The 23,762-nt window shown below is 36.7% G+C and overlaps 1 protein-coding gene across 1 annotated transcript in view; it reads left to right on the top strand.

The window, feature by feature from the left end:
• Positions 1-23,762, top strand: part of MOXD1 (monooxygenase, DBH-like 1) — a 99,185-nt gene that overhangs the window by 13,891 nt on the left and 61,532 nt on the right. Inside the window, exons 3-5 of the mRNA XM_010839691.1 lie at positions 13,609-13,755; positions 15,917-16,084; positions 16,250-16,333. Coding sequence (XP_010837993.1) covers positions 13,609-13,755; positions 15,917-16,084; positions 16,250-16,333 — 399 coding nt within the window. The remainder of the gene's footprint in view (positions 1-13,608; positions 13,756-15,916; positions 16,085-16,249; positions 16,334-23,762) is intronic.

Below are 23,762 nucleotides of genomic sequence, written 5' to 3'. Positions count from 1 at the left end.
CATCAATCAAAATATGGCACTTGCTGCTAAAGGCTCAAATGACTGTATAAGCTTAGTATTAAATTTGAGCTCCCTATATTGATTTGTAAAGCATCGTAACCTTTGGGGCATCAGCTGATCCCTGCTGACTTCATTTTTCTGTTTTGGGCACTAGAGTTCAGTCATACTGGCATTTATTTGCTTCACCAAACTGGACAAACCTTGCCCCTGCCTCTTCCCCTTCTTTCCAACAGCTGCTATCTCTTCCTGGACCTACTTCCTCCACACTTTTCATTGGCTGGCTCCTAAATGTAGTTTATTTCTCAAAATAAGTCTCATTGTCTCAGTGGTGACTTTTCTGATGCCTCAACTCCAGGCTTTCCAATCCATCTCTAGAATCTCTGTTTTATTTTCCTATAAGCACTTATTGTCAAAATATTTTTGGTTATATTATTATTTAAGCTCAAAAATTGTTTATTCTGCAACTACACTATCAGTTTGATGATGATAGGGACTTTGTCCTGTAGTCTATACTGTACAGTCATGTGCTCTCAGCCCTACCACAGGGACTGAAGAGTAGCCACCATGCAATAAAATATGTGTTGGAAAAAAGGAGAAGGAAGGAAGGGAGGGAGGGAGGAGGAAAGACAGGAAAGAAGGAGCGTTCTTTTCAAAATTTATTCCTTGCATCAACTAGTCATTGGAGAAGGAAATGGCAACTCACTCCAGTATTCTTGTCTAGAAAATCCCATGGACAGAGGAGCCTGGTCAGCTACAGTCCAGGGGGCCGCAAAGAGTCTGACACAACTGTGCGAGTTGACAAACTGGTCATAGAGAGTTAAGAGAAGCCATCCAAAAATTTTTTTAAGTTAATATGATGAAATAGGTTGAAAGTAAAAATATGTCAGTGGTAAAATCTGAAATTCTTTTTTTCGTTGAAGTCTATTCTTAGAGATCAAGTCAAAGTTTTAATTTTACACTTTATCTGATAATTCTATAATGATAGCAAAGTATTAAGTTTCTCTCCATGAAAACTAAAACGAGGTGATTGGCTGTGGGAGAAAAATCAGGATGTGTATTTTCAGAAGGTAGCACTTAAAGAACAACCAAATTGCTCCGGTGGCCCCTCCCTGGAAAGCAAGCTTACAGGGCTCCTGTTTTGATATTCTGGCAGCTACTTAACAGATCACTTCTTAGAACTAGAGTCTCAGTTTTATCTGAAGTGGTTCCTAGAAGGCAGTCCCCTTCTGTTTTGACATTCCTCTCAAATTTTCAAGATTAGCAAAGAAATAACTTATTAAAATCAGCTTATACTGAAATCTGAAGATTATATTTATATAGTTTGTTTATAGGGTTTTATGGTTTTTTAGGATCAAAGATTCCCTTGAACACAAAATATCTATTATACTATCAGTATTATTAAAGCACCATAACGCTTATTACAGAAATGGATATTACAAACAGAAATGTTTGAAGTAACAAGGCTTTTGTGATTTAGAAAAAGAAGAAAAACTATAAGCACCTGTTGAAGACAATGATGACAGATGGTCACATTTTTCTCAAGGTTTCCCGTGCAGCTGTGCTTACATTCAGTTCCCCAGGCCGAACTGGGGTTTATTCATATCTTTTATTACACCCGTAAGAATTTTCACTTCATCCTGTTTAACACAGCCACAGTCAAAGCTCTATGCTGTTAAAGAGATTTTATTCAAGAGAGAAAGACTGACAATGAGTGAGGACCAATTTCACATCTGTGTAATCATGTTTTTTAATAAGAGTTTGTAGCCACCCTGTGGATTATCAAGGCTAGCGTTTGGGGTATGTTATCTTAGTTTGAAGGTGGCAGTCATTACTCTGGCTGTCATGCAAAATGATAATGCCAACTTCTGCTGATGTTGGCTTCACTTTACTATTGCCACATAGCATTTTGAAATCTCAGTAATATGCTTCATTTATTTCAGAGCATAACCTGTGCATAAGGAAAAATATCCCATGAGAGTATGTTTCAGGAGTAATATTTTTATGATACAACTGCAGATGTATTTTATTGACAAAGTCTAATTATCAAAGCAGATTTTCAAGGGTAAAGCTAATATTTTATGTTTAAAAAGTATAAACAAGGTTAATATATGATTCATATAATAATCTTTGATAAAAACAAAAAATAAAGCCTCAATGATAATTCATATTGAAGCTTATCTTTATGCAGATATTTGAGTTCAAATATGACTGAAATCCACATAAAATCATTTATCTAGGAAAATATTACTTTCACATTTCACTTTACAGAACATTAGAAATGAATAAGTAGAAAGAAGAATGACTTTTGCATAACAGCTTTTATATATTACATAATTAAAACATTACATATTTTTATTCTTAAATGCTTAAAAAATCTCTATAGAATCATGATTCTCTGAATCGTCTTCAACCCTCCTGCTCTCATAAAGTCAATTTTTAGTGATTAACCAGAGCATACCTTTATTTATCAGTATTTTATGTTATATTTATAATTTGTAAATATATTTAATACATATATCATGCAATGAGACTTTTACACTGGCTGTGATTTTTATAATCAGACCGTGATAATAAGAGTATACTGTGATCAGTATTCCTGCTTTTACCTTAAAAGTCCTGGAATATCAAGCACTATAGCAAGATGGCTAAGGAATGGCCTTCACCATGGATGGACAGTGAAGCTACATCTGGCCCCCTTTGCTAAATGGATGAGGAGTGAGAGGGAGGAGAGCCATTTGTTTCTAATCCTAAAAGTGAAAATCAAATAGTAAAAATGATCTGGAAAACTTCCTTAAATATCCTGTAAGTACTATACTATCTGATTTTGTGAAGATAAATTTCTAGGTCATGTTGTTGCTGCTGCTGCTTCTAAGCCGCTTCAGTCGTGTCTGACTGTGCGACCCCATAGACGGCAGCCCACCAGGCTCCCCCGTCCCTGGGATTCTCCAAGCAAGATCACTGGAGTGGGTTGCCATTTCCTTCTCCAATGCATGAAAGGAAAAGGAAAAGTAAAGTCGCTCAGTCCTACCCAACTCTTAGCTACCCTGTGGACTGCAGCCTACCAGGCTCCTTCCTCCATGGGATTTTCCAGGCCAGAGTACTGGAGTGGGGTGCCATTGCCTTCTCCACTAGGTCATGTTATCAGTATTCAAATTCTTATTTGAATGTTATTCTATGTTTTGCTGTCATTCTCCATTTTTTCCCCTAGAAGATGATAGTAACAAAGTAAGTATTCTATTTAATTACCCACTTGAAAACATTTATCCCTTTGTTAAACTGTCAGGAAACCCTTGAACTCACTAAAGTTTTTTTTTTTTTTGGTTTAGCCAATTTGAAGGACCCATTCTCAAGATTGTTCTCTTAGTGACTCGCTTTCTTTTCCTCCTTCCTTCTTCCTTTTTTCCTCTCTTCTCTCCTTCCTCCCAGCTAGAATAATTGAAGGATAAGAAATTTGAGACCCAGGTTTTTTTTTTGCCCTTTTGTCTCCTCTTGATTCATTTAATTGTGCCTTTAAGGTTTGCCAGTATGTCATTCTTTTATTGTATAATATTGACATCATTGAGCCTGTGTTTAATTATAGTTCATATATTTTCTTAATATAGGCTGAAGGAAGAAGGTAGGAACTACTAGGGAATATTTTGCTCCTACTAAGTCAAATTATTCCTATACCACAAAGATATGAATATTAGAGGTTCATCAGTTCTTTTAGCTTCAAAATTACCCCCTCATTTAGATTTATCAAAAGGAAAGGCAGGATGTTACTTTCAAAATTGCGCATAATGTATTTAATGACTCCCCAATATGCAAGTCACTCCATTAGACACTGAGGACATAAATTAACATTAGAAAATATTCTAAAATAGGGTTTCTCTTTCTCAAATCTGTTTTTTTTTTAATTTCTTTAAAATAGGTAGGGAATACCCCCTAGTGTAAAAGGATTTCAATGAACTGTTGTATGCATAAACTCTTTTTCTAAATGTCGATGTCAGTTTGATAAGATTCATGTCTGTTTAAGGGCTAAAAGGTCACAACAGCCTTCCCAGATGTGTCTGCATCACAGATCATGCAGACCCAAACTCATTCTAGCATATGGTTAAATACATTCCACACCAGGTCCTAAACATATGTAAATATTATTAAGAACAAGTGGGAAAATAATCTATTGCTCCCCTCTTTTTGTTTCATTCACAATATAAACAACTTTTTTAAGGTGTAAATTTATAACTGGGTTAGCAAGATTAAGTGTCTATTTCTAGGCAATTACCACTGGTTAGAGATACCAAGAGAATATTTCATGCAAAGATGGGGACAATAAAGGACAGAAACAGTATAGACCTAACAGAAGCAGAAGATATCCAGAAGAGGTGGCAAGAATACACAGAAGAATTATACAAAAGAGATTCTAATGACACAGATAACCACGATGGTGTGATCACTCACCTAGAGCCAGACATCCTGGAGTGTGAAATCAAGTGAGCCTTAGGAAGCATCACTACAAAAAAATCTAGTGGAAGTGATAGAATTCCAGCTGAGCTATTTCAAATCCTAAAAGATGATGTTGTCAAAGTGCTGTAATCAATATGCCAGCAAATTTGGAAAACTCAACAGTCACCACAGGATTAAAAAAGGTCAGTTTTCATTCCAATCCCAAAGAAAGGCAATGCCAAAAAATGTTCAAACTACTGCACAACTGCACTTATTTCACATGCTACCAAAGTAATGCTCAAAATCCTTCAGGCTAAGTTTCAATAGTATGTGAACTGAGAACTTCCAGATGTTCAAGCTGGATTTTGAAAAGACAAAGGAACCAGAGATCAAATTGCCAACATCCACTGTATCAAAGAAAGAGCATGAGAATTCCATAAAAATATCTAGTGCTTCATTGACTAAGATAAAGCCTTTGACTCTGTGGATCACAACAAACTGGAAAATTCTTCAAGAGATGGGAATACTAGACCACCTTACCTGCCTCCTGAGAAACCTGTATGCAGGCCAAGAAGCAACAGTTAGAACCAGACCTGGAACTATGGGCTGGTTCAAAATTGGGAAAGGAGTACATCAAGTACACAACTTATATGCAGAGCACATTATGCAAAATTGCAGGCTGGATGAAGGACAAGCTGGAATCAAGATTGCCAGGATAAATATCAATAACCTCATATATGCAGATGACACCACCCTTATGGCAGAAAGCAAAGAGGAACTAAAGAGCCTCAATGAGAGTGGAAGAAGAGAGTGAAAAACTGGTTTAAACTCAACATTCACAAAATGAAGACCATGGCATCTGGTCCCATCACTTCATGGCAAATAGATGGGAAAACAGTGGAAACAGTGTCAGACTTTATTTTCTTGGGTTCCAAAATCACTGCAGATGGTGACTGTGGCCATGAAATTAAAAAACGCTTACTCCTTGAAAGAAAAGCTATGACAAACGTACACAGCATATTAAGCAGAGATGTTACTTTGCCAACAAAGGTCCATATAGGCAAAGCTATGATTTTTCCAGTAGTCATGTATGGATGTGAGAGTTGGACCATAAAGAAGGCTGAGTGCCAAAGAATTGATGCTTTTGAACTATGGTGTTGGAGAAGACTGTTGAGAGTCCCTTGGGCTCCAAGGAGATCCAACTAGTCAATCCTAAAGGAAATTAGTCCTGAATATTCACTGGAAGGACCGATGCTGAAACTGAAGCTCCAATACTTTGGCCACCTAATGCAAAGAGCCTACTCGTTAGAAAAGACCCTGATACTGGGAAAGATTTGAAGACAGGAGGAGAAGGGGACAACAGAGGATGAGATGGTTGGATGGCATCACCAACTCAATGGAATGAGTTTTCGCAAGCTCCAGGAATTGGTGAAGGACAAGGAAGTCTGGCGTCCTGCAGTCCATGGGGTTGCAAAGAGTCAGACATGACTGGGTAACTGAACAACAGCAACCACAGTGGTTGAGAAGATAATGCTGTGCCTAGAATATATTGCATGCTACACAGGAATGGAAATAGAGGAATAAGAATTCGGAGAGGGAATGATCACTTCCAGTTGGAATGATTAGAGAAAACTCTGTAGAAGAATCTTGAGTCTTGGGGAAAGGAAGCTTTTCAATGCAGTTGTTTCAATGGGTGGAGGTAGTGGTGAATATGTCAGTGAGGTGAAGACAGTAGGGGAGATAGAGAGGAAGAATATGAACAAAAGCAAAAGGCTGGGCAAAGGCAGAAAATTGTGTGTGTGTGTGTTCAGTTACTCAGTCTTGTCTGACTCTTTGTGACCCTATGGACGGTAGCTTGCCAGGCTCCCCTATCCATGGGATTTTCCAGGAGGATGCTAGAATAGGTTGCCATTTCCTACTCCAGGTGATCTTCCTGACCCAGGGATCTAATCCAGGACTCCTGCATTGGCAGGCAGATTCTTCACTGCCGAGCCACCAAGATTTGAAGGGAATGATAAATAGATAATAGAAATTATGTGGTGAGATTAATGATAGACACCCTGGAAAACCAGGCTAAACTTTAGAGAAATTTGAATCTAAATTATAGAACTTAGTACTCTATACTGTTAAATAAAATGTAATGGCATGTTGAGAGTGATTTTCAAGGAAGAGCTTGACAAAAATATGGAGTAATAGAATCTGAACTTAGAAACTGAATGGAGCAGAGGTAAAGGTGGGTTATTTTTGAAAATGAGGAATCGATAGGACCAGGGATTATCTGTGGAGTTTTGAGTAATAAAGGAAGAAGTTAATAATACTGATTTTTGAATTTTGATTTTGAATTCACCTTATAGGTAAAAGGCGAATACAATTTTAATCTTACATTTGAAATGAAAGTAAAGAATTCCGAATAATGGTATCCAATGGACTTTTGGATATATGGTACTAAATAAGGGTGATGATTAGAAACTCTTGGAGAAGATGAGATTACCAAAGGATGAAATATGAAAACACAGTAGTGTAATGTCAAGGACAGAACTTTGATGACTTAGTTCAGGAATGGGAATAATAGAGACAAACTGTCAGAGGTGGACAACCAACGATGGACCCTTCTGAAAGTGAGGAGGTGGACATCCTTGCCTTATCCCAGGACTTTCTTGTTCCCATACTTAGTGGGGAAGAATTCAGTCTTTCATCATTAAGTATGATGTTATTAAGTTTGTATGCTTGCATGTTAAGTCGATTCAGTCTTGTCTGACTCTTTGCGACCTTGTGAACTGTAGCCCTTGGGGCTCCCCTGTCCATGAGATTCTCCAGGAAGGAGTACTGAAGTGGGTTGCCCTGCTCTCCTCCAGGGGATCTTTCTGACCCAGGGATCGAACCCACCTCTCTCATGTCTCCTGCTGGTAGGTGGGTTCTTTACCACTAGCGTGACCTGGGATGCCCTGAGGTTTTGTAGACTCTTCCCTCATAGCTTAGCTGTTAAAGAATCCGCCCGCAATGCAGGAGACCCCGGTTCGATTCCTGCATCAGGAAGATCTGCCAGAGAAGGGATAGGCTACCCACACCAGTATTCTTGGGCTTCCCTGGTGACTCAGCTGGTAAAGAATCCACCTGCAATATGGGAGACCTGGGTTCGATCCCTGGGTTGTGACAATCCCCAGAAGAAGGGAAAGGCTACCCACTCCAGAATCTGGCCTGGAGAATTCCATGGACGGTATAGTCCATTGGGTCGAAAAGTGTCAGACATGACTGAGTGACTTTTACTTTTACTTATAAGGTTGAGGAAATACCTTCTATTGCTAGTTTACTGAGAGATTTTACCATGGGTAAATGTTTCAAATAGGTTTATGTATTTATTGAGATCATTGCATGGTTTTTTTTTTTTAGACTTTGATATATTGAGTTGCATTGATATTTTCTAATATTGAACCAACTCTGAATGACCATAATACAGTATCCTTTTTTAAAAAAATATCACTATGTTCTACTTGCTGTTACATATTTTTAAGAAAACTTGCACTTTGGCCTATGAGAGGTCATGATCTTTGTTTTTTTTTTTATAATGTCTTTGATTTTGGTATTAGGGTAAGTGAAGTGAAATGAAGTCGCTCAGTCATGTCTGACTCTTTGCGACCCCAGGGACTGTAGCCTACTACTCCTCCATCCGTGGGATTTTCCAGGCAAGAGTACTGGAGTGGGTTGCCATTTCCTTCTCCAGAGGATCTGCCTGACCCAGGGATCGAATCCAGGTCTCTCTCACTGTAGGCAGACTCTTTACTGTCTGAGCCACCAAAAAGTGAGTTAGGAAGTATTCCCTCCTCTTTTCTCTTCTGGAAGAGTTTGTGAAAGATTGATATTACCTCTTCTTAAAATATTTGGAGAAATTCCCAGTAAAATACATTTTGGCTTAGAATTTTCCTTGTAGGAAAGTTTTTACCCCTAGGTTAGACTATAGGCCATTGAGTGTCTTTTTTTTTTTTAACATTTTAATATATTTATTTTTAGTTGAAGGATGATTGCTTTATAATATTGTATTGGTTTCTGCCATATATCAACACAAATTATCCTCCCTCTTGAATCTCCCTCCCACTTTGCACCCTATCCCACCCCTCTGCTGCTGCTAAGTTGCGTCAGTTGTGTCCAACTCTGTGCAACCCCACAGACGGCAGCCCAACAGGCTCCTCTGTCCCTGGGATTCTCCAGGCAAGAATACTGGAGTGGGTTGCCATTTCCTTCTCCAAGCATGAAAGTGAAAAGTGAAAGTGAAGTCGCTCCGTCGTGTCCACCCCTCTAGGTTGTAACAGAGACTTGGTTTGAGCTCCCTGAGTCATACAGAAAATTTTCACTGGCTATTGGTTTTACGTAAGGCAGTACATATGTTTCCATGCTGCTCTCTTCATCGTCCCACCCTGTCCTTCCCCACAAGTCTGTTCTTTATGTCTTCATTGCTGCCCTGCAAACAGGTTCATCAGTACTATCTTTCTAGATTCTATATATATGCATTAGTATATGATATTTGTTTTTTTCTTTCTGGCTTACTTCACTCTGTATAATAAGCTCTAGGTTCATCCACCTCATTAGAACTGACTCAAATGTATTTCTTTTTATGGCTGAATAATGTTCCATTCTCTGTATGTACCACAGCTTCTTTATCCATTCATCTATCAGTGGACATCTAGGTTGCTTCCATGTCCTAGGTATTGTAAATAGTGCTGCAGTGAACCTTGGGGTACACGCGCCTTTTTCAGTTATTGTTTTCTCAGGGTACACGCTGAGTAGTGGGGTTCTTGGAACATATGGTAGTCTTTTCCTAGTTTTTAAAAGAATCTCCATATTGTCCTCCATAGTGGTTATATCAATGTACATTCCCACCAATAGGGCAAAAGCAGTCCCTTTCCTCCACCTCTCCAGCATTTATTGCTTGTAGATTTTGGATAGTGGCCATTCTGACTGTGTGAGGTGATACCTCATTGTAGTTTTCATTTGCATTTCTCTAATAATGAGAAACGCTGAGCATCTTTTCATGTGTTAATTAGCCATCGTCTTTGGTGAAACTTCTGTTTAGGTCTTCTGCCCACTTTTTGATTGTGGTGTTTGTTTTCCTGGTATTGAGTTGCATGAGCTGTTTGTATATTTTGGAAATTAATCCTTTGTCAGTTGTTTCGTTTGCTATGATTTCCTCCCATTCTGAGGGTTGTCTTTTCACCTTGTGCAGTTTCCTTTGCTGTGCAAAAGCGTCTAAGTTTAATGAGTTCCCATTTGTTTATTTTTGTTTTTATTTCCATTATTCTAGGAGGTGGGTCATAGAGGATCTTGCTGTGATTTATATCATAGGGTGTTCTGCCTATGTTTTATAGTTTCTGGTCATTAAGAGTATCTTTTATTAAATACATTTTTCTGGTTTGTGTTCTTCAAGTACTTTGTCTGTTTCTCACCTAAATTGTTCAAGCTTTTCCCATCAAAGTGTATATAAAATTATTAACCCTTTAATGTCTGTAGGATCTATTGTAATATTTCTCTTTCATGTCAGTTACTTTTTGCTTTCTGTTTGTTCCATCTCTTTGTTTTTTATTTCTCTTTTCCTGCTTTGAGATTGATTTTTATGATGCCATTAAGTGATATAATATTTAGAATAGACAGAGGCAAGATGTAGCTCACATGTATATCATAACTGAAATTCTCTCAGTGAGGGGAAAAGTCTGATCAAAAGCTGAGGGTGGGAAAATGTTGGCATCTTATATAGAGAGGGTTTAGAATATTTGTTCTAGGAGATCTCCCAGGAATAGTAAGAGATTAGCTTGTGGGTTTTTAAGTAAGTAAACATGTACTGATAACACTGTTTGGGTAATTAAGGTGTACTCTGATCAAATCTGAAGATATGTCTCCAAACAGACCCGAAAAATTGAAAAATGAGGAAAAAAAATTGTAATGGAATTACAGTGGTGATTAGGCTATTTCACATTTCAACCTTATATAAAGAAAGCTGAGTACCGAAGAATTGATGCTTTTGAACTGTGGTGCTGGAGAACACTCTTGAGAGTCCCTTGGACTACAAGGAAATCCAACCAGTCAATCCTAAAGGAAATCAGTCCTGAATATTCATTGGAAGAACTGATTCTGAAGCTGAAACTCCAATACTTTGGCCACCTGACATGAAGAACCGACTCACTGGAAAAGACCCTGATGCTGGGAAAGATTGAAGGCAGAACGAGAAGGGGACACCAGAGGATGAGATGGCTGGATGGCATCACCGACGCGATGGACATGAATTTGAGTAGGCTCTGGGAGTTGGTGATGGACAGGGAAGCCTGGCGTGCTGCATGCAGTCCATGGGGTTGCAGAGAGTCAGACATGACTGAATGACTGAACTGACTGAATGGAACGTTTCAACCTTAGTTTTATTCAAACCCACTTACGTTTTCCCTTAGTGAGGTTGAAGATACCAACTTCTTTTGGACAAACACACTTTTCCAGACGTGTAGAACTTTGACATAATTGACAGTCGTCTTTTCTGAACATTGAACACTCAGTGGTTCGATGAGTGCTCACAGTGCAGATGAGCTCAAGGGACTTTTAGTAAGACCTGAATGAGCTTTCTCCCCTTTTCTCATAGTTCAGTTCTCCTTTACTTTTCGCTTCTCTTCTTTTCACAGCTATTTCTCATAGTTAAGTTATCTGAAAAACCAGAAAAAGGTGGAATAACTGAAAAGAATTGGTTTTGGTGAGTGGAAATAAAACAAATGGAAAATTGGCAAGCCAGCTGGGTATTTTGTGGTACTAAGGCTTTGGAAACATATTTGCAAAACTCAGATAATTATTCTACTCTTTGAACTGATTGCATTTTGTATTGTATTCTGTTTGTTTGCAAAAACCGTGATTGCTTGAATCATGTAATGTAATGTGAGCTTGGTGTAAAGACAGTCAGTTTATCTAAATCTCTCATCCACAGGCATTGTTATTTCATTTATATACTGAAAATCTATGTGATCAAAAGTGAGAAAAGCACGGTTATCATTGGAATATTTCATTTGAATTGCTTTCACAATTACAGCTGGTTTTCAGAGTACATTTTTGACAGACCCTGACTTTAGCAGTAGAAAAAGTAACACTTTATATGAAAAAATACTTGATGTATATAGTTCTGTAGGCAGAAGTATTTAAACTAACCCATCCTTTTCCAGCAGTGGCCACTGTGGTGTAGAACAGTGAAGGAGGCTCAGACCAAACTGCCTGAGCTGCAGCACTGGCTTTACCACTTACTACCTGTATGATTCTGGCCTAGCTGCTTACTTCTTTGTGCTTCAGTGAAACAGGAACATCATTTTGTCTCATAGCCTTGATATGAAGATTAAATGAGCTAATACGTGTAATATGCTTAATCTGGTGCATAGAATGTACTCAGTATGTTGTCATTGTTACCAGAGTGAAGTTAGTTAGGGTCTGTGCATCACCAATAATGTGAGATTTGAACAATGTCAGGATGTGGTACCCTGAATGTCAAGCTTACATACACTAGATAGCTACCTTAGAAAAGTGCTAGGAATAAAAACGCCAAGTGCCATCCATTTGAGAATGACCATTTCTTGTTCTTTTTTTTTTTTTTCACTCTTAAACGTTTAAGTGTATAATTACCAAGAACAAGGACATTCTCTTACATAACCATGATAATTGATGTTAGGTCATTTAACATTGTTATAATACTATTATCCATATCCTAGAGTATGACAATTATAGACAACTTAAAGTTTTTCTCTTGTACAACAGTATTTTCTCTGTCAAGCATGCAATCATTTCTTCAAATGTAATTTTAGTGTTATTAAAACTAGTTGTAATTTTATTTCAGCATGTATATTCTAAATCAATTCTTTGTGATTTATCAGACATAAAATACCATTATATGCTGAAAAACCAGTATAATTATGGCAAATTTTATATCTTCTATAAGTAATAAGAATGAACAACATGATTTTTATAACTCTTAACATAGAAAGCCAGTGGTAAAAAGCATAGAGAATATTTTGGGTATTTTGCAATACTACTCTAATTGCAAAAGAGGGAAGAAGATTGGCATTGAGTGAGCTCTAACTATGGTTGGCATTTTTTCCCTTATATACTATTTCATGTATTTATCTTTCAAAATTCATACAAAAAGTATGTATTATCTCAATTTTATTTTATTTCCTTTTTTAAAGATTTTATTAGTGTGGACAATTTTTAAAGTCTTTATTGAATTTGTTACAATATTACTTCTGTTTTATGTTTTATTTTTATTTGGTCACGAGGCATGAGGGATCTTAGCTCCTCCACCGGGGATCAAACCCATACCCCTTGCACTGGAAGGTGAAGTCTTAACCACTGGACCATCAAGGAAGGCCCTCTCTCAATTTTATTAATGCTAGAACAAAAGTTCCGAGTTTGATTTCAACAATTCGTTGACATTTTTGGAGTAGAACTGGGGGGCTCAGATCCTAATTATCTGATTCAAAGCCTATGCGATTTCCATTGCATCTGTGTGCTTCTAAGAAGTGATCTTACAGCATTGAACTAGTTTAGTATGAGAATTATAGCTGAACCATCAAAACAAAACATCTCTAGTTTTTCAGTATCTTGTAATTCAACTAGAGTAATTTCTTTCCATATTATCCCACTGCATTTCATTTTAATAAATGTATGTCATTAAAGCTCATACTAAAAAACCCTATAACCTTAGCCTGAGTCTCCTTGCTTTTAGAAGTGCAGAAGGTAAGCACCGTAAAATGTAATAGTGAAAAAAGTGCTGGTACCGGGCCTGGTCCTGGTTTTACTATGAACTAGTTATTCATTTCACTTTGGAGCAAGTCATTTCCCTGTGTTGAAGTTCTTTTCATCTGTAGAAGGAGGAAAAAGTACTCAGTGATTACTCATTCCAGCTCTTTCAATACTCTCTGTTGTAAATCCACACTGCCTTTTCCTGAAGGGCCAGAAGTTCAAATATGGATTTGTTTCCTAGGGAACTGTCCCTAGGGAGAATACTCCAGCCCCTTGGAAATTCCCAGGACTTAAAAAATGACTGTAAATACAGGATTTTGTAATGAGCAAACCAGAATTATTTTTCAACGTTATATGTATATGCTCTTAATCTAAATTCTTTTCACTCTGAATTTAGAATAGCTGGATTTTCCTTTTTCATATTTTCCACAGGATTATTTTACAAATGCAAACAGAGAATTGAGAAAAGATGCTCAGCAAGATTACCACCTAGAATATGCCATGGAAAATAGTACACACACAGTAATTGAATTTACCAGAGAACTGCATACGTGTGACGTAAATGACAAGAGTATATCGGTAAGAAGTCTATCAGTAAATGCATGCATGAACAGATTGTACATTTACAGTTGGGAAATACTTTGCAGAATAAAAAAGAACAAGTATTTAAAAATAACCCTTAGCAACAAAGTCACATAATCTTTTGGGAATATTTTTGAATTCTCCTTAGAAGCCATGGATTGGGGTGGGGGGGACCACCTATGACTATAAACTTCAATAAAGGCAGTTTTTGTGTGAATCTAAAACTTGGAAGAGTTGCTTAAAGTATGTGTGATTTTATCTATAAAAGATTGTAGCTTCTTTATAAAGTTTGAAAATAAGCAATTGATAAAGGTTGGAAGAAATCATATTACATAAGAGAGAATTATGATACTAAATACTAGGCTATAATTCATCTGAATTGTTACTGATTCACTTTTGTGAATTTCTAAAGTCAAGATGAATAGTAGACTGATGAAAATTGCCTGTCAGCATGTTATACAAGATTTGTTATTGTCAGGCATCATGCAAAAATTAACATCTTTGTGCATATGCAAATTAAATATTTAGAGGATCTATAATTCATGTGGTACTTTGAAACTTGCCATGAATTTCTGAAACCAATTTCATTTTGTATAGACCAACAAGATTACCTTTTTTTTTTATTGTAATTCATAGCTTTAAAAATGGAAATGTAAAAATCTGAGGCAATTTTGATTAACATTCTGCATAAAGAGTGAAAGAGGAAGAAAAATGTGTGCAACAACAAGGACCACTTTTATGTAATATACAGTGCTCTTATACTTTAACTGTAATAATTATAGTCATTTGACTTATTAAGAAATAATATAACTTTTAAAATGAATAGCTTTTGTTTTGTTGTTTATTTTCTTTTTTTAAAATAAATTTATTTATTTTAATTGGAGGCTAATTACTTTACAATATTGTATTGGTTTTGCCATACATCGACATGAATCTGCCACGGGTGTACACGTGTTCCCCATCCTGACCCCCCTCCCACCTCCGTCCCCATACCATCCCTCTGGGTCATCCCAGTGCACCAGCCCCGAGCATCCTGTATCATGCATCAAACCTGGACTGGCGATTCATTTCACGTATGATAATATACATGTTTCAATGCCATTCTCCCCAATCATCCCACCCTCGCCCTCTCCCACAAAGTCCAAAAGACTGTTCTATACCTCTGTGTCTCTTTTGCTGTCTCATATAAGGTTATCGTTACCATGTTATTTATTTGCAATGTTCTCATTATAAAGATCTGACAAAGGCATCTTTATGTGTGGGGGACTAAACTATTTTTTTATATCCCAGCACACCCTCCCCGCTGCCCCACCACCCTTTGGGCAACCAGTTTCACCTGACAGCACTTTTCCTAGTTGGAATGCCTCAGTCCCTTGAAAATTCCCAGAGTTCATGAAATGATTACACCTAGATTCTACGATAATAAACAACCCAGAATCAGAAGTTCCTCTTGCATTTCCACTTTCCCTAAATTCATACATGTGACTGGGCTAGAGTCTAGGAAAAATCTATTGTGAAAATTAAAATCTTGACCTGGGAAGTCATTTTAACTTTCATTATATTTATTTGTTTTCTTTAAAATGTTCCATAGCATTGAAACAGGTTTTAATTATCCTAAACTCCTGCTACTTAACAAGAGTAATTACCTGGTAACTACTAGTTTGTTTTCAGTGTTTGGAGTTTTTGCATGACAATGATTTACTGTTGCTATCAGCATGAAAGGATAACTACTAAGTCACTTGTCCTTCATTCTATTGGGTTGACCACAAAGTTCACCTGGGTTTTTCTGTTAACAATTTACTATAAACCCAAACAAATTTTTTGACCAACCCAATGTTTTGGAACATATTATCTTGCAAATATAACATATATATCATATAACATATATAAAACATATATCTTGCATAATATCTTCCAAAATATGTTTTGGAATATTTTATCTTGGAGAGATGATTTCTTTCAAAAAGGAACTCATCTATTTGGATTTTTAAGACTTAATCAAGTTAACACAATTATGTGAGAGACCATATTGAGACCCTGAATGTCATGCTCTTTTCTTTGCTTCTGTATCCTGCTTTAAGTAGCATTCATTAAACTCAATTCAATGGTAAGGAAAGTGCTGTCATGAGACATAACCCTACCCATTTCTGTTCACCAGGAGAGCACGGTAAGGGTGATCTGGGCCTACCACCATGAAGATGTGGGAGAAGCAGGTCCCAAGTACCATGAATCCAATCGTGGTACCAAGAGTCTGCGGTTACTGAATCCTGAGAAAACCAGTATGTTGTCTACAGCCATACCATACTTTGACCTGGTCAATCAAGACGTAAGTTTTTTTGTTTTCAGGTTTTTATGATTCTAGGGATGGGTTTATTGAAACCGTATAATAGTTTTGTTTCGTTTTTTTATTTAAATTATTGTTTTTAATAGAATGTCAAGCCAATATGACTTTTGTCCCCTTCTCCTTTTTATTTATTTATTTTTAAGACAGGTTTCCATCCCAAACAAAGGTACAACATACTGGTGCCAAATGTTTAAGATTCCTATGCTCCAGGAAAAGCATCATGTCATAAAGGTATGTGATTCACTCACAAGCTAAACTTAATTTGTATGAATGGAGGAGAAATTGTTCTTAAAATGAAAATAATAAATTTATAGAAATGATTTTCAGTTATTCAAAAGTTACTTAGAGAGCAAGAAATCGGCTTATCTGAATCACCCACTGTCCTAAAAGTCGCTGAATTTAGCAAGAAACTTGGGTTGTAGCTAGTATTTTATGTTTTGTCTCCTATTTTTATATGCTTAAAGGTTAAAGTTTTGGGATGCATTTGTACACCTCTGGTTATTTCTGAGGTAACAGTTCAACAATTAGAATTTTTGGAATTACAATTTAAAATAATATATTTGTATATCAATAAATTCTATCCAGGAAGTTTACATTTCCCACAAATATTGTTTCATAATATCTGCTTCAGTGATATTTGGCAAAACTAATACAATTATGTAAAGTTTAAAAATAAAATAAAATTAAAAAAAATACTGCATATTTTCATAAAAGTAATTGTTACAGTATTTTTTTTGAAAATAGGAAAATGAGAAAATTGTAGTGAATTTCTACAGTATTGAAAAACACAGAATTGGGTAATAAAGCTAATTTGCCTGTGGCATCTAATTCTTATCTAATTCTCACTTCCTTCAGGGATAGGTCTCCCAAAACTTACATCTAGTTAGTGAATGAATAGGTATTTTTAAAAACTTAGAGGTCCTTGGCTCTGTGCTAGGAATTGTTGGGAAATTCCATAGAGGTTGAATATATGATCCATGCTCTCAAAGAACCTACAGTGAGATTGTGGGAGATGTGGACAAGACACAAGAAGGAATAAGATAGAATTACATAATGTACACAAAATACTGCAGACAGTCAGAAGGCCAGCTACTGCTGACTTTTTGTCGTCCCCTAGACTATGTGAACTCTAGGAGTTGGTGATGGACAGGGAGGCCTGGCGTGCTGCAATTCATGGGGTCGCAGAGTTGGACACAACTGAGCGACTGAACTGAACTGAGACTATGTGGTAAAGCAGTGTAGATACAAGAAAGGGAGAAGCTTCTAGATTCTAGAATCTAGAAGGAAACATGCAGGTTTAAAGAGCTCTTATATGGTCTCTTTATGTAGTCTCAAGTAAGTCACTCTGGGGTAATAATGCTGCCTGTCCTTGTTTCCTCATCCGTGAAAAGGCAGTCAGTTATTCCATTTTTCCTGCCAACCTCAAAGCATTCTGGCAGAGATGGAAACATTGAGCACGTTCTATAAAGTGATTTAAATTTGTTAATTTCTAATATATTTCTCCAGTGGCACAAATCTGCCTTTTGTTTATAGAATGACTCATAACTACTTAGAGAGGCAAGAGGAGTAGGTTGGAGAATGATTATTGAATTAAATAAGTAGTCCTAAATATTTGTAGGATATTTTTACCATCAAATTTACCAACAGTGTGACTGTGGATGAGTCATTCACCTCCATGCAGTGTTAGTTTCTGTTTTTTGCTTGTGAAAGGAGAATGCAGATTCTAGTCTTATATGCTTAATGTTAATAGTGCCTGAGTCCTTCCCTTAAACCAATGAAAAGCCTTTCTCAGAAAAGAGAATGTTATGCATGCTGTGTGTCACTCTAGAAAATTGAACTGGAACCTGGCTTAAAGGTCAAGTATAAAACTATTGGTTAAGCATATGTTTCACAAAACAGGTCCTTGATTCATTTTTCAGCAAATATTAATTGATAGGATGTGAAGTTCTTAACCACTTACATAAATGCATTTTTTTCTTGTTTTTATTAATGCTAATAATTAAGTTGAATGAAATAAAAACAACCGTCTACACTTAAGGGATGGCAGTATATGTTCTGACCCTCTGTGTAGGGTATTTGCTTGGTACTTCATCTGAGAATTCTTAGTTTTCCCATTACAAGCATATTATAGTAATGCTCAGATATGTGTGCATCTATTATCTAAGGATATGCTTAGAATTAAGTACTTTTGGGTTCACATTGCTGTTTCAGAAGTATAAAGAGGAATCTCAGTGACTTGAAAGACTTTGGAAGTCTTTTTTTTTTTTTTCATGTTTGAAGATCTGTAAGAGGACAAAAATTCTTTACCCTGAACAAGAGGGGTTTTGAGTGAGGGAGGGTAGCAGATTGGTGAGCAGAGCTTATACAAACTTTTGTGGTTGCAGGGCAGAAAGTTGGTGACTAAAATTTAAACTCAATTACTTCTCATGAATGGGGCTCCCTTGTTGCCTTAGTGGTAAAAAGTCTGCCTGCCAATGCAGCAGATGCATGTTTGATCCCTGGGTTGGGAAGATCCCCTTCAGGAGGAAATGGCAACTCATTCCAGTATTCTTGCCGGAAAATCTCATGGACAGAGGAGCCTGGTCGGCTATAGTCCATAGGGTCACAAAGAGTCGGACATGACTTAGCAACTGAACAACACACACAAAAAATTATTTGCTACTAAAAGTATGAAATAATAAGGTAAGTTATTTGTAAAATTATAAAATAAGAAAGGAAAATAACAATCTACAGGAAAGATTGGGTTATGATATAAATTATTGATGGTTCCAGTTCACTTGTGATTCCATTTTACTGATTTATATTTTGATGATAGCAAACAAAGTTGAAAATTATGACTTGAAAATGTTGATGTTGTCTGATGCATATACAGAGATTGTGAAAAAAAAATTCTTGGTAAATTATATTAAAACCACACTTCTCATAGGAGATCATCTCTGTGATTCCTTCTTGAGATTCACCCTCCAGCTCATCTCTTCATATTTAAGCATGACCCTATTTGAGCTTTGCCAAATAGGTGACATTACCCCATATTTAAAATTTTTTAGAGGAAGTGATTCTTTCCATTCTCTTTTGTTGTTGTTCAGTCGGTCAGTCATGTTCAACTCTGCGACCCCATGGATGCATCATGTCAGGCTTCCCTGTCCTTCACTATCTCCCACTCCCGGAGCTTGCTCAAACATGTCCATTGAGTCGGTGATGCCATCCAACAATCTCATCCTCTTGTTGTCCCCTCCTCATCCTGCCTCTTCTCTCTTTAGTCGGTATAATATCATTATCACAATTAATAATTGGATATACTCTGCTAGATGCTGGGGCTATCAGTTTTTTTGAGGAGCTTTTCGTGTCAGTGGATTCTCCCCATAAACTAAACTCCTCATTCATCTGTTTAAATCTGATGTCTTAATCAATTTAATAAATAGTTGTTGATGGCTTATTGTGTTAAAGAGGAGGAAAAAGAAAAACATCCAGGTTGAATCATCATCCTTAGTCATCTCCCCTTAAAGGAGATGTCTCCCTAGTAGGAAGGCAGTAGGTGGGTTCTGCATTTGGATGGGCCAGATTTGAATCCTTCTTTCCATTAGTCATTGAACAGCAGGAAAGTTATTCATCAGGTACGTAAAACTCAGTTTCACGATTTAAATAGAAATAGTGCTTTCCTAATGGTATTGTTTAGAATAAAGATTAAATGACAGGCTTAAAAAAATTTTATTAGCACTTGCTACAGTATCTAATACAGAGGACTCTTAATAAATTCAATTTCTATTATCAGTCTATGTATTTTCAGTTTTGCTGTTCAAACAACTTTTCATTGAAAACTGCTATTTTTGTCTGACGGCCCAGAAAAGGAAGAGCGTCATGCTAAAAGGTTGACTATTGCTGAGTTTTAAGAGAGGATTTCTTTTACTAGTTGTGTGATCATGGGCAAATTATTTACTGTCCTGTACCTCAGTTTTCTCATCTGGAGAAATGGACATACTAGTTCTCTAAGAGAGCTGTTATGACCATTAATCAAAGGAGTTTAATATTTGTAATTTAGAACAGTGCCTGGCACACAGCATTTGTTAAATAAAGTAGCTAAATAAAATTATGTTGATCACTAGTGATACACAGTTGCTAATCTGTTGAACATCTTATTAGGTTTCTGGGTTCCTGTGGGATTCCAAACCAGCCAACCTTTTCCAGACAGAATTCTAAATAAAACCTGGATTGTCACTTATTTCATTTAGGCAGGCCACTCAGAACTTTCTGCTCTGGAAAAATTGAAATTGAGTGAAAAAAGCACTCTTATCTCTCTCTTCTTCAGCGGTAGACACAAGGAGGGAAATCCTATGCTTTCTACTTGCTACTGGACAGCATATCTTTTATTGCCATTAAATTAGAAGCTGCTGCTCTTTTCCGTTGGTGGCATTCATAAATCTGTGTGGTTTAATTTGGGGGAATGTTTCCTGGGATAAGGAAATCTAAGCACGATTGACACTGAATACCCATGAAATGTCCTTGAACCCAGAGTACTGTATACCCATGAAATGTCACTCAAAAATCAATTTTCCTATGCTAGACACACAGCATGAAACCGTGACTTTATACACGATATTAAATGAACACTGCTGCCCATTTTCCCCATCACATTCATTCCTTCTTCTTTCTTAAATGAAAGGACACCATCAAATGGAAAAATTTAGCATTAACACATTCTGAAACATCAAGTGTGATAGCGGGTCTCTATTTCTGAAAATGTGTAAGACTTCAAAGCTAAATTTAGTAAAATGTGGGAATTCTCAGTGTCAAACTACATAATTTGACAACTGTTAGAGTGCTTTCTTCTCAGTCTACTTCCTTTTGTTCCCCCTGAAATGATATTTCAAAATATATTTTAACTGGTATGATTTTTCCCCCTGATAGAAATAGCATTTTGGTTTGTCATCAGGATGCTTTTACATGGACTCCATGCTTTAGTTCTCATTCTTTCACTGTGTGTTTACCTTCTGTTTCACTTTATTCTGTGGCAGACTAGTAGGTATTTATTATTGACCATTGACCGAACAATTGTTTGTATTTTCATCCATTTTCATTCCAACTCCATAGTACTTGTTCAGGTTTTCTGTTTCCCCTTTATCTTTTACTAATTTAACCATATTTCCTAAAGGCAAGCTTTGGCTTTTCAGATAGATTTATTTAGTATGTTGAAAAAAATTAATTTTAAAAGTATGCTTTGTGTAAAAATACTTTGCATTCCTCTTAAATAGTTTGCAACACTGTATTTGGTTATTTGGCTCAAACGGTAAAGCGTCTGCCTACAATGCAGGAGACCGGGGTTCAATCCTTGGGTTGGGATGATCTCCTGGAGAAGGAAATGGCAACCCACTCCAGTATCTTGCCTGGAAAATCCCCTGGACGGAGGAGTCTGGTGGGTTACAGTCCATGGGGTCACAAAGAGTCGGACATGACTGAGTGACTTCACTTTCACTTTCCTTTCACTTTTCTTAACATCAGTGTATTACCATTGACATCTGTGAATTTTATCATGATTGACAAGACAGATGATTTTTGACCTTCTGGGAAAAAAAGATCATGTGGTAAAATCATAAGAATCCTCTTCTTTGGGATTTTGTCATCCAAAATTTACAAATACCAAAATAATTTTACCTTTATATCCAAATATATCTGAAATGTTATATATCTTTTATCTACCAGAGAAGAGTTGAAAGTACTTGGGTGTTTACTGTAACAGTCTGAAACTATAACTTGGAACAGAAGTTGGTAGGAGCACCGCCCCTAACAATAATGAATTGACTCAAAGTAGCACATTTTAAAGATTGTTGACTTAGATTCTCAGTGTTGCCAAGTTCTTTCTAGATCCTCTTGGGTTACATAGACTACAAAAACACTGGAGATTGTCTAGCTACATGGGTGTTCTTAATAGCCACTAGAGTGGAGGTAATTGAATTCACTTTGAAAGCATGTCTTTTCATGGAAGTGATTTATTGCTAACTCTGTCACTAATTAGCTTTCTGACCCTAGAGAAAGTACTTAACCTCGCCCTGATCCTCAAATTCCTTGTCTATAAGATAAAGGGATTGGACCAGATGATTTCAATTGGCTCTTTTTTACTTCTAAGTATCTATGACTTGCTGAAAACTAAAACTGAAATCTGTGTGGGGGTTTGGATGCCCTGTGGTGTGACTTCCTGTTACGCCTGATTCTCACCATCCCTGAGCAGGTGCTCCAGGGTGAAAATGCTTAGGACCCCATTGCCTCCTTTGATGTTAAAAGTCCTCCTTAAAGTTAAAAGTCTCCTTCTTTAGTCCCTTGGTCATGGGCTCTCTTATTTTTTTTTTAATTAATTTTTATTGGAGTACAGTTGCTTTACAATGTTGTGTTAGTTTCTACCGTATAGCAAAGTTAATCAGCTTTATATATATATATCCCCTCTATTTGGGATTTCCTTTCCATTTAATTCACCATAGAGCACTGAGTTCCCTGAGCTATTCAGTAGGTTCTCATTAGTTGTCTATTTTATAGATAATAGCAGTAGTGTGTATATGTCAATCCCAACCTCCCAATTCACCCCACCCCTTTCCCTCCCACCCCTTAGTGTTCATACGCTTGTTCTCTTCATCTGTGTCTCTATTTCTGCCTTGCAAATGAGATCATCTATACCATTTTTCTAGATTCTACATATATACACTAATATATGATATTTGTTTTTCTCTTTCTGACTGACTTCTCTCAGTATAACAGTCTCAAAGTCCATCCACATCTCTAACTCTTAGCATATATTCTGAGGCTTAGGTTTCCATCTATAAAGAGGATAACAATAGTACTTGTCTCAAATGGTAGCTGTCATTACCAAATGAGACATTATATGTAGAGTTCTTACGTGTTTGGCATATATTAGGTAGCTCAGTAAATACTAGCTGTATTCCCAGTTTACTTTGGTTTTCAGATACCTCTAAATCTTGGAAATAATCCAAATAAAATAATTTAAATAAATAAACAATGAAATAAATCTACATATTGGGAATAATGTCCTTTTAAAAATAATAAGGATTGAAATTAAGAATGGCAGGGTGAGGAAGGCTCATAGGTTGGCACAGTGCCCACGATGGACTCTGGAGATAGGTAAGGGTTGTGTTCTAATTCAGTTTTTCATTAACTGAGTGATCCGGGCAAACTAAACTCTGTGTGCATCTTCAGTTGTGAGGCAGGAAAAATAATTTCCAGTAAAGATGAAATGATTACAAGTGAAAACACCTGTTCCATAATCGACTCATAATTGCTTGTTTTCTTCTCTTGATGGGGATTATAGAGATGGATGACTATAAATTCATCTAGTATTTTCTCATACTTAAAGTCAGGATTGCCCTGAAATCATGGTAGAAGGTAAGTCTCTATTTTATTTTGACAAAAAGATTCCTTGGGAATTAGATTTCATAGCTTGCTTCCATTATTCTAAACCAAATGAAATCTAAGCTAATTTCCTCCTGTTCTTGTCTTACTAAGGATAAAAACCAGCTGGTGACTAACCTCTGGGAAATATTCTTTTACATTCTTAGATCGCCCATCAACTTTCCACTCTATGACCTTAAAAATTTTCCACAGACATAAAAAGATAGTTATTCTTCTTTGTTGCTGTTCTGCCACCCAACTCCACACC

This window comes from Bison bison, unplaced genomic scaffold (assembly GCF_000754665.1).
Source record: "Bison bison bison isolate TAMUID 2011002044 unplaced genomic scaffold, Bison_UMD1.0 scf7180017864132, whole genome shotgun sequence".
NCBI classification, from domain to species: domain Eukaryota; kingdom Metazoa; phylum Chordata; class Mammalia; order Artiodactyla; family Bovidae; genus Bison; species Bison bison.
This window is presented reverse-complemented; position numbering and strand designations above follow the sequence as displayed.